We start from the raw sequence: 12,764 nt of genomic DNA on the forward strand, positions 1-12,764 counted from the left end.
CCATGTGCTAGACAGATGGCATTTCTGATTGGGAAATATGGTTATATTTCTCAATCTTACTTGTTACTGGAAGAAATCAGAGGGCAGGCACATTGCTGACAGTCGTTTGGCAATCCCTTGACAATTCCATAGTATCCAAGAGCACATCGTTCACAGAAGTCACCAGCAGTGTGATGTTGACAATTCTGTAAAGGAAAAGGAAGAAGTTTGTTTTTAATTTAGTGAGAGTTAGGATGTATTTTATCATACAGTCCCTATCTATGAAGGTGTATCTATGAACACATATACTTTCTTACACACACACACACACACACACACACAAACTTTATCAATGACAGAGAACTCAGTGTTTGATACAAATATTTTTAAAGAAGCTCTTTTATTTGAGAAACTAATGCTGTGCTATTGCAGCTACACTGACAATAAGAGTTGCTATTCCCTTTTCCCTGCATCGATCCCTATGTAAGTTTTTTCTTCTACTCTAAATTGGAGAATACACTTCAAAAGTCTCTAAAATTTATTACTTCTTCTGGGCATTTATGTTTCTTCCTTTGTATCCCAGGTTTTAGCTCTACGAGATGTTAGAAAATGGTGCCGCAAATAGTGTGGCCTTGGTACATGCCCACCAGTGGGCTTTTTGAAGCCACCTCAAGGTGGAAAGCATAAATCTTTTAAGTAGTAATGGGAGCAAAAAAGATCTGCCGTGTTATCACATTAAGGCTGTTACTCTCTGGGCGTGGTGGCTCACACCTGTAATAAGAGCACTCTGGGAGGCAGAGGTGGGCAAATCACTTGAGGTCAGGAGTCTGAGACCAGTCTGGTCAACATGGTGAAACTCCGTCTCTACTAAAAACACACAAATTGGGTGGGTATGGTGGTGGGTGCCTGTAATCCCAGCTACTAGGGAGGCTGAGGCAGGAGAATCACTTGAACCCAGGAGGCAGAGGTTGCAGTGAGCCGAGATTGTGCCATTGCACTCCAGCCTGGGCGACAAGAACAACACTCCACCTCAAACATAAAAAATGAAAAAGACTGTTAGTCATCTGTTTCTTGTCAGAGGTAGGTGGTTCTTCATAAATACAGAGAAGTCGGTCTAAAACTAGTAATCTCAGATCAGTATCTTCTTTTTTATGCTTGCATAATAAGAGACATTGGGGTGATGTCGTTTAAGACCTTTCCACAAGGAAATGAGAGTAGCTTCAGAATAGTGTGTAAACAGCTTCAAAATTAAAATTCCCATGAAGCAGAATTATATTTAACACAATAATCAATTATGCAATAAGAACTTAGGAAGAGCTACGTGCAATGCACTGAAACAGGCAGTGAAAGAACATCCTATCTTCTAGAAATTGACTTAAACTGCAGGAAAATAATAATGAAAAAAAACCACCTGACAAATAATTAACATGGCAGCAAGAATGCAACATTGAATGCTGTTTCATGGGAATGTGATCCTTGCATGTAGGAGCTGAAAAAAAAGGAAGAAGGGAATTTGGAATTGTATTTTAGCTGGATTTTTTAAGACAGGTTTTGGACTGGTCAGAATAGTGACTTACAACTTATAAACAATATGAAAAGAAAAATTGAGAAACAAAAAAGTCAGTAACAAAATGGATGGACATGTTAGTGAAATGACTTCCTGATCATCTCAGCTGGAGCCACAAAGCTGCCTTCAGGCTCTGTATTGAACTTGGATGACATCCCATAGACTGGACTCTGCCTAATTTAATCAATCAAGAAGAATGTATTGATGTTTCATGTGTCTTCTGATGGCCAAACAATTGTTGGTATGGAATGGGTGGTAAATCCCAACAAACAACAGCCCATGTCATTTGCACCACAGATATTGCCATGTAATTAATTTTTGTTTGGAACTCTTTTTGAGAGTTTATGCTATTTCCTGCAGTGAAACTGATTGACACAGTGAGTTTTAGATCATTTATTTTTTAACATTTTTTGGTGTTATATTGGAAAGTATATTGTGACACAGATTTTATAACAATGTAAAAGGAATCCGGTTTTCCAATATGACAAGGTACACATCTCTGTTTTTGGCACAGAGCTCTCACCCAGGCTGAAGTGCAGTGGTGCGATCTTGGCTCACTGCAACCTCTGCCTCCTGAGTTCAAGTGATTCTCCTACTCAGCCTCCCAGGTAGCTGGGACTACAGATGTATGCCACCATGCCTGGCTAATTTTTGCATTTTTAGTAGAGATGGGGTTTCACCATGTGGCCAGGTCTGGTCTCAAACTCCTGACCTCAGGTGATCCACCTACCTCAGTTTCCCAAAGTGTCAAGATTATACGCATGAGCCACCGTGCCCAGCCAATATCAAATCTACTTCTACATCTCACCCTCAGTCAATGATAGCCCCCTATTTTAAGAGATCAGAAAGCTCTAATTTGGATGCTCCCTTGGTTTCCTGGCAAATGATTCAGTGTCTTGTCACATATTTTCCATCCCTTTGACATTTGTCTCTGTCTTTTGTCTGAAGCTACTCCACTCCTAAACTGGTTTCCTTGCCTACCTCCACATTTTCTCCAGCATCTTCATTCCCTCCTTTGTGGGCTCATTCCCTTAATATCTGAAATTGGTCAAGCCTTTCCTGTCTTAACAAAAAAATCTGTGAGGTCTCAAATTGCTTGACAATTTCTATCCTATTTTTGATAAGCTTTTAAAAAGAAATTGTTTACCTTCCTGGTCTGTACCTCTTCATCTCCCATTCACCCTTTAAACAGGCTTCTGGTTTCACCATTAAACATAATACCAGATAACCCATAAGATCTTTGTTGCTAAAGCAAAACTTACAATAATCAGGCCTCTTGACATGTAAGTTTTCTCTAGCCACTGATGTTTCTGGATACTCTTTCATGAAATTTTCTCTTCCCGTGGTTTCTTTAAGAGTAACCTGGTTGATTTTTCTCCCACTTCTATGGCTACTCTAATTCTCCTCTATGGACTCTCCCTTCCCTTTCTGTTTAATAAGATTGATGCCCTGAATTCTAACTTTGGCCCTCATCTCTTCTTTTTCTCCTCCACATTTACCTTGGTGATTTCATTCATTGCTATGACTTCACTTAACAGTATGCCCAAAACTCTGTATTTTATGTATTCAACCTGCATATTTCTAATGGGTTCCAGACTTCCACTTCTAATTGCTTCTTGAATAAATATTGTATAACACAGATGCACCTTAAATTTGAAGCGACAACAATTAAGTTCATCTCTCACTAAACCTGCTTCTCATTTCATCTGAGGTCACTGTTATCCACTCAATTGCCCAGGTCAGCAACCTAGAGGCCTCTCTTATCCCAGATATCCTTTAGATCATCAGTTCCATGAGTCTATTACTCTCTGTTTCTTGACTTTCTTGTTGCTACTATTTTCATCTGGTCACTGTCATATTTTATCTAGATTATCAGAATAGCCTCTTAACTAAAGATCCTGTCTCCATATTTTCTTATCTGGTGATTTTTCCACACTGCAATCACAGTGATGATCCTATGAACATATCAAACCATGGCCTTCTCTTGCTTGAAAGGCTACACTAGTTCTCAAATGCAGTCGGGATGCGTAAGTCCTTAGCATGGCAAGGAAGAGCTGCATAATGTGCCCTCCCCGACCCTCACCACCACTGCGCTTATCCCTCCAGCTGTACCTGTAGCCCCTGCTTTTTTGGCATATAATGCCATAGCCACGTGGGACCATCTGAAATTCTCAAATTATGCGGATACTCTTTATCACTGTTGGGACTTCTTATTTGCAAATCCTTAACTCTAGAGTGTTTATCGGGCTAGCACCTATTCATTTCAGCTATTATTTTAAATGTCACTTTCTCTGAGAAACATTCCTGATGCCTTAAAACTGACTTAAATGCTCCTTTTAGTGCATCAAACATGGGAGGCATTCAATGACTATTTTCGAATGGCTGAATGAATGAATGCATGTTCCAGGAAGTATAGATGAAACCGGTCAGGCTTTTGGCCAAATTTCATGTGTAATTGCAGAAAAATGGTTAGCAGGGCAAAACGATTTGTTGTATTTTGCCATTGACTTAAGTACCATAATCCTCTTTTATTCAACCATCCAAAGGAACCACCATTTTTTAGCAATAAAATACCATTCCATATTTAACAGTAGCATTATGAGAGATAATGGCTCCAAGATAAAACAATTATCTACGAATTGTAACTTCAAATCATTCAGCAAGGTGTCATGCTGATGAATAAGCGTCAACTGGGGAGTATTTTAAGAACATATTTTATAGATATAGAGATGAATGTGCCAAAAATACATGGGATCTTCAACAATGACTTTCAGCATTTTGCTTCTGCAGTAAAATCATTGCATAATGAATTATTTTATGTAACCTAAATAATTAATAACTGAATTAAAATCCTTAAAGCCAATGATCATTACTAAAAAGAGTTCAAAAGTATGATTTTGTTTCTCTTATACCTATAAGTCTAAATTTCTTCAACAGAGAAAGTAAACATCTTAATCTTCTCTGGACAGTCAATCTTGTCAGTCTTTCACTGGGTTGCTGACATACTAAACTTGTTTAATTAAATCAAATGTCCTGGTTAGATCCACAAACACACAACACATAAATCAGGAGCCTCTTTTTGAAACTTTTTGATATATCCTTTTCATATGACTTTCCTGTCTGCTCTGAAATAGTATACATAATGTTTTTTCTTATGCAGAAATTAGCCGTTAGAGAAAATTTCTATATTTTGGATACCTAATGAGAAGTTTAATTATATTCTCGAGTGGTATGTGCTAGTATCTCTTCAATAATGCGTTAGAATATATTAGATTTGTTAAGTTTGTTTTTCACACTGGAAACTGTTGGCATACATTCCTTTTACAAAATCAAATGAGTACAACATTAATATTATAGTATCTCAGGCCTAAGGTGAGAAATTACTTAACCTAACTTTCTTGCCATAGAGGAATCCTTCTATACTTGCCTTGAGATATCATTAAATGCATGAATTCTTATAAGACAGCTTTTTCCATCCTGTGAAGCTTTTCCTTACGGTGGCTAAAAAATTTTGCATTCCAATTTTCAGTCAGTGATCCAAGTTTTGCCTTCTGAAGCTATGAAAATTAAGTCTAATTATCTTTTCCTAGGGAAGGTCCTCAAATACCTAAGAATACTATTACTTCCTAAATCTTTGTTTCAAGCTAAACATTTACGATCTTAGTTACTCAGAGTTTCTTTCAAAATATAGTAGATCATAAGTCTCTAGCTGTGATTTGCAAATATATTAAATGTACTTCCTTCCTTGATTCGGATCTTATACAAATAGCAATGTCCTGTGTTGGCACCTAGTAAATCTGCGATCAAGTAAGGACTCTTACTTCACATGAATTCCTAATCTGTGCCATTTCCTCTGTTCTTTCCCCTCAACACTAGAAAATAAGCTCCTAGAGGGCAAGACCCATGCAGCCTTCATATTCCTAGTACCTACCATAGGCCATATACCTGCATATTGGAAACATAATTAACAGATGCTGCAGGAATGAACAAACAAGTAAGCTTACTTAAGTTCAAACCTTTTCTATTAATCTCATCTTGTTAATTGTAATTTATAGTTTCATCTATCAGCATCTTTTCCCACTATCCAACATATTAGGTAATGCTTTCAGCTTTATGATACCTGAATATTTGGTAGATCTCATCCAAAGCATTTACAGACATTTGGAACACAACAAGGTCAAATACAAAGTTTGTGCCTCATCATCGGACATATCACTAACGCTTACTCTGGGTCACATTTTTTAGCAATGTATATGCCCATAAACCTATCAGCTGGATAACATCTGGCTCATATTTTCAATCTTGTGTGTAAGGATACCATGAAATAGCTTATCAAATGCCCATATAAACAAACCGCCATTTGAATCATAGATATGGCCTCTACTGTTTTATGACTTAAGTTATTTAATTTATCTAACACCAGTTCATCAACTGTAGAAGAAGAAATAATCTTGTCTACCTCGTAAGTCTATTGTAACGATAAATGAGAAAATCTCTGTACAACGACCAGTCCTGGTCCTGGTACATACACACTTTTGAACACATGATAGTGGTATTTTTGCTGAATTTGAGATATGATATATCACATTGTCTGATAAACTTGTTATTTTACTGGGATTTAAAATACTAGGGTCTCAGATATGTAAACAGTAAACCTAGCGCTTAGTTTGATATGAGCTATTTTGAGTGAACTTACTTTTTTTTAAATTTTTTTTGTAGTGACGAGGCCTGTTGACCAAGCTGGTCTCGAACTCCTCATCCTCTTTTCTCGGCCTCCAAAAGTGCTGGGATTACAGGCATGAGCCATTGCACCCACCCAAATGAACCTATTCTGATTCCTAATGAGCACTGTTTATTTTTTCCACAGTTGACAGATATTTGTTAAGTAAGAAATACTTAAGTTTCATTGGAGCTCACAATCAATCTGTTTTCTACATTTTACTTTCCTTTATAAAACCTGGAAAGACATTTTATTGCTTTCTATCTTGTGACACATTTTATATTCTCACAATTTCTCAAGTGTTTTCCATACATGACCCTTTGTCACTTTTGCAGATTCTGTCATGACTCTAGGATGTAATTCACTTGAGTTTTCAAAATCAGACTCATTTAATGAACAGAGTATGTTTACACTCTCTCACCATCTGGAGAAAGCAGTTTGTAGTGGATTTGAAGCCTGCTTCTAATTCTTTTGGCCAAGGCTCTATAGGTTGCTTACATTTTCTTAGCATTAATTTTTAGAACTTAGTATAATGTTAATAATTTCTATTTTGGCTTGTTAGGTGGATAAAATAAGTTTACAAAACACCTTCAACAGTGGATTCTGGTTACAAATCTGTCTATTTACTGAGATAGGGTTAACTGATTCAATGTTTCAGGCAACAGCGATGATCAATTATAGAGATTTATTTTATTATTTTCTTATTTAAATAAGAATTAGAGTGAAAATAATATTTCTACAAATAATTTTTTCTTTAAAAAGTTGTTTGAGCTAGCTAAGGCTTCAATATTCCCATGTGAAAAATAAAAGAAATAATTCTGATTATAGGGTGTAGTGATGATTAAACGAAAAAATCTTCCTTCTGTATCTATCTCTCTATCTACCTATACTAGTTAGTCTTAGTTCACTTACCTCCCCCTCCCCCCTTCGATTCAATATCACATGGGTTTTATTCTTCAAAAACAAAGTTTTCTTAAGGAGCAACAGTCACTGAGCTATTGATAATAACATGCCTATCTATGTATAGGATTTATTAATGCCTCTGCTGAATAAACAATTCTCTCACAAGTATCGTTAGGTATGATGAAGAGCACAGTTACAAAATGATGTGGGTTTCTTTGAAATGTTTAGTCCATAAAGCTTTCTACAGTTTTCTTTCCTATGCACTTTATATTTTCAGAGAAAGGTGTGAAGAAAAAGAAAAACAAGATAAGTGAGTGCTCATCTTCAAATATCATCAAGTTGGGGGTTAAGGCTTGCCATGATCTGAACATTTGTGTTCTCCAAAAATTCCTATGTTGAAATCCTGTCTCCCAGTATGATAGTCATATGAGATGGGGCATTTGGGAGGTGATTACATCATGAGGTTGGAGCCCTCATGAGCAGGATAAGGGACTTTACAAAAGAGACCCCAGAGAGCTACCTAGTACCTTCCAACATGTGAGGACAAAGAAAGAAGGGGTCATCTATAGCCAGGAAATAAGCCTTCCCCAGACACTGACTTTGCTGGAGCCCTGAACTTGGACCTCCCCAGCCTTCCAAACTGTGGGAAATAAGTTTCTGTTATTTATAAGCCACCTAGTTTATGATATTTTGTTACCACATCCTAAATGGACTAAGGCAGTAAGAAAATCTAGCATAGCACTAGACATAAAAATGTTTTTTATATTTTTGGATTATTATCAACTGATCAGTTCTTCAACTACAAATGGTAGATAAGGTGTATGGTAATTATCATCTTTATGATCACCATTATCATAATTACTTTTATGAAGCACTAAGTAATGTTCTAAACCTTTCATTGAGTATTTCACAGGATCCTTACAAAAACTCTGTGAGTAGCCACTATTATTATTTTCATTATATAAATGAAGAAACTAAGACCTCATTAAGGTTAAATAAATTGAGTAGGCTCACACCACCAGTAAGGGGTGAAGCCATGATTTGAGTCAAGGCACTTTGATGGCAGAGTTCATGCTTGCTACTATACCAAGGTTGAGGTCATTGCACTGTGTAATGGATAGGATACGAAACTGAGATCCACATTACACATAAAAGAGAAATCAGTATGCTTCAGTTTCCTCAGTTACAATGTGGGAGTAATAACAGCTATTTCTTATTTGCCTCATGAGGCCATTTCAAAGATGAACAGAGTTGCCTAAATTCAAAAGTTTTAAGTTCCATGAAGGAAAATAGAAAAATTTGGAGCATAACAGTTTATACCAGCTGTGTTTGTTTAATGGAGGTATTTATTTTTTACTTTATCTAGGGATTTCTCAGAAAATAGACATGCTTTTAGAATTCTTAGGGAACAAAAATAGTCAGAATAGTCAATTGGTCAAAAGAGGACAGTATAAAGATGATAATTTTAATCCCAATCAAAATGAAATTAAACTGCATCCTTTATAAATGCTTCTAAATTAATCATATAAAGCAAACATAACTGTGCTAATTGCATAAGAAACATGCATTTAATTCTTGCTTAAGAATGTATATAGATAAACCTCTTCCTCCCAAATTACTTATTGAACTCTTCAGGCAAGCAGATGATGAAAAAATAGTATTCTAAAGCAAGAGAGTAATTATTTCTGGAATTCATGGATGGCTAATATTAGTTATTTATGTAATCAATAATATAATTCCTGGTTCTGTTTAAGGTGAAAAATGTATATATGATCACCTCTTAAATGCATCTGCACTCCCACCCCACTCTCCACAATTAAGCATATGATTAATTTAAATATCCTGATTGAAAGAGGATAGCTTTAGGAACCTAGGAATAGAAAGAAGTTTTCTGAACATGCAAGAAGTGTTTTTCTTACACTAACCATCAGCATCATACTTAATGGTGAAAGACTTAAGGCAATCATATTAAAATTGAGAATAAAATAGAAAGCTGATTAGGAAGACAAAAAACATGAAATAATTATTATAACAGATACAGCTTTTGAGAAGTAAAAACACAATTGTAATATTTGCAAATAATAGTATTGTAGGCCAGGTGTGGTGACTGACACCTGTAATTCCAGCACTTTGGGAGGCCGAGGTAGGCAGATCACTTGAGGTCAAGAGTTTGAGACCAGCCTGGCTAAAATGGCAAAACCCTGTCCCTACTAAAATGCAAAAATTTGCCAGGCATGGTGGCAAGTGCTGTAATTCCAGCTACTTGAGAGGCTGAGGCAAGAGAATCACTTGAATCCAGGAGGAGGAGTTTGCGGTGAGCTGAAATCCTGCCATTGCACTCCAGCATGGGCAACAGAGAGAGAATTCCTCTCAACAACAACAAAAAAATAATAATTGTAAACATAACAATAACTGAATCAATTGATAAACATCTAGAACTAAAAGTTATTGGATATCAAATACATGTAAAAACACCTTAACTATTAGATAGTTAAGGTTTACTGATAATGACCAGTTAGTACATGTACTATTGAAAATGTAAGATCATAGAAATAATTTTAATATAAGAAAAGCATGCTTGATTAGATGACTTTAAAACAATTTACCGTAAAAAAAAAGTTTACTGTAAGACATAAAATGTCTGAATGGAGAAGAGTGAGTAGTATAAATATAGCAATTCTTTACAGGCAGGTTAATTTAATTCCAATCAAAATTCCAGTAACATTTTTGGGGAAGAGATTGAAATAGTCAATACAAGGTCAGCTTGAAGAATATTCAAGAGCATCTAGTTAATTAGAAGAGAAGAGAAATAAAGGACTTTGTTTTACTAGATATGATAACATAAAATGAAGGTATGCAGAACATTGTAATAAGAACTAAAAGGTAAGTAAAACAAAATGGATTATCCTGGAACATATCTTAATATGAATGAAATAAATTTGTATATGTTCAAATACAACAATGTTTCAAGGGGAAAAGGAAATATTAATCAGTATATGTTTCTTTACAGTGGTAATATATATTTGAAGAAAAATTACCTCCTCATACCATAGTAATAAGTGGATCTAAAATTAAATCATAAACATAATAGTAAATACTGTGGGATGTCAATATCAAAATATCTCAGTATAGAAAGCCACATGCCAGGGTAAGATCACCATCAGAATAAATCAAGTTAGAGAAACAGATTGCTCCAAGGATTGAGTCCCAAGAACACCACTATGTACATTTCAGAGTAATGAAGAAAACTGAAAGTAGCAGCCATTGAATTTAAACATCCTCAGAATGCCATGGCTTGGGAAGTAAATTGAACAAAGGGTTTTAAGAAGAATGGGGTGATTCACGGTGGCAATCACTGCTGATAGATCTAGTAAGGTGAACACTGGTGGTTGTACATTAGCCATTAGTTCTAGTATAGAAGAGCAGGTGATAGCCTGCTTTTAATAGTTCCAGAGAAATGGATGAAGAGAAATTATAGATGGGACAGACAGCTCTCTGCTGTATGAAAGGAGAAGAATGAAGTGGTTACTTAGAAGGGGAGTGAGTCAAGAGAGTTTGTTTTTGCTTTTAAGGTTAAAAAAAAAAAAGTGACAATAAAAGAGGGAGGATGGATTAGCCAGAGTGATGTCGTCAAATGGGAGAGGGGTGGAATTGAGAACATAGGAGGAAGCTGTGATCTTTTCTGGAAACAAGAATAGTTCATCAAAAGTAATAAAAAGAGTCATAATAATTGGGCACAGATGCAGAAAAATGGGTGTATGCAGTAGCGGGAGCTTGTGTTACCTCTCTTCTGATAGCTTCTAAATTCTCAACGAAATAAGAGGCAACACCATCAGCTGAGGGTAATGATGGGAGGGGCTGGGAGGAGACGTTTAGGCTTGAGAATGGAAGGGAAGGTATGAATCAATCACCTAGGAATGTGGAAAAGAAAACGGATGAGAGAAAAGTGGCATGACTGCAGAGCAACACAAAGGGTCCATTTGAAAAGAGTGAGCATAAGTTTCAAGTGAGATTAGAGAGCACAACTGTCTTTTTCTACAGCCACATTCAACTTAGAAGGTGCAGGGATGGAGGAGATAATAGGATTCTCACGGTGTTGGAGTTCACGTGGGTAAAAAAGAAGTAAAGGAGTAGCAAGGGAAATGAGCGTTGCAAAGTGGCAGTACTAATGAAGGATCACGACTATTAAGCTGGTTACTAGAATAAAAGCATGAGCTAAGAAACAAGGAAAAAGTGTGTGCATCAATTGTGAGATTACACACGCTGAAGTATTTAGAAGAAGAGAGCTAGAGAGAAAAGACACAATGTTAAAAAAAAAAAAAATAGCACACGTCAAATGGAGACCAGAGAGGCACAAGGAGCTGAAAGCTAAGAGTATTGAAGAGTTAAGTTTATGGACATTAAAATCACTAAGAATTATGATGGAGCAGTGCTAGGGAAAATGACAATGAGACAGAGAAAATTGGCAGGGGTGCAAGGGGGAATCTAAAGGTTGGTAGGTGACTTCAACAAGCACAGAGAGGGAAGCATGAGGGTCAAAGCTGGGTGCTGTAGAGCAGTGTCTCCAATGTTTTTGGCACCAGGGACTGGTTTCACGGAAGGCAATTTTTCCAAGGCCTGGGTTGGGGGATAGTTTTGTGATGATTCAAGCAAGTAACATTTACTATGCACTTTATTTCTATTATTATTATATTGTAATATATAATGAAGTAATCATACTACTCACCATAAAGTGGAAACAGTGGGATCCCTAAGCTTGTTTTCCTGCAACTAAACAGTCCATCTGAGAGTGATGGGAGACAGTGACAGATCATCAGGCATTAGATTCTCAAAAGGAGAGCGCAACCTAGGTTCCCCCACATGCGCAGTTCACAATAGTTCGTGCTTCTATGAGAATGTAAAGCTGCCTCTGATCTGACAGGAGGTGGCGCTTAGGCAGTACAGTAATGCCAGGAGTGGGGAGCAGCTGTAAACGCTAATGAAGCTGTGCTTGCTCCTTCACCTGCGCTCGCCTCTTGCTGTGTGGTCCGATTTCTCAAAGGCTGTGGATCAGTACTGGCCTGCGGCCCAAGGGTTGTGGACTCTGCTGTAGAGGAGGATGGATATTATGAAACTGGCATCGAGGGGCAGGAAAACCTGCCCCACCTTCAGACTCAGGGGAATGAAGAGAGTGAAAATGATGGCTACTGCAGCTGGGTGTGGTGGCACTTTGGGAGGCCAAGGCAGGTGGATCACCTGAGGTCAGAAGTTCGAGACCAACCTAGCCAACATGGTGAAACCCCCATCCCTACTAAAAACACAAAAAATTAGCCAGGTGTGGTGGCGTGAGCCTATAGTCCCAGTACTGGGGAGGCTGAGGCACAAGAATTGTTTGAACCCAGGAGGTTGCAGTGAGCAAAGATCACACCACTGCCCTCCACCCTGGGTGACAGAGGGAGACAGCATCTCAAAAAAAAGAAGTGATGGCCACTGCTTAGGAGGGCTGCTGGGGTAGCAGCATGCAGAGAGAGTGGGTTTTAGTCAGAGCAAGATGAAAAGAACATTGAGGGAAGAGGAGGATTCTGCAGAAGATTCTTTGTCTGTTTTGACCATGAG

At 37.3% G+C, this 12,764-nt stretch overlaps 1 protein-coding gene across 7 annotated transcripts in view; it reads right to left on the minus strand.

Annotated features, from left to right (window-relative positions):
• LAMA2 (laminin subunit alpha 2) overlaps positions 1-12,764 on the minus strand; it is a 618,514-nt gene that overhangs the window by 179,206 nt on the left and 426,544 nt on the right. For all 7 annotated transcript variants that reach the window (XM_032274826.1, XM_032274824.1, XM_032274825.1 and 4 more), the window contains one exon: positions 61-185. In XM_032274826.1, the coding sequence (XP_032130717.1) occupies positions 61-185 (125 nt within the window). The remainder of the gene's footprint in view (positions 1-60; positions 186-12,764) is intronic.

Source organism: Sapajus apella, unplaced genomic scaffold (assembly GCF_009761245.1).
Source record: "Sapajus apella isolate SASKATOON/1434 unplaced genomic scaffold, GSC_monkey_1.0 scaffold6, whole genome shotgun sequence".
NCBI lineage: Eukaryota > Metazoa > Chordata > Mammalia > Primates > Cebidae > Sapajus > Sapajus apella.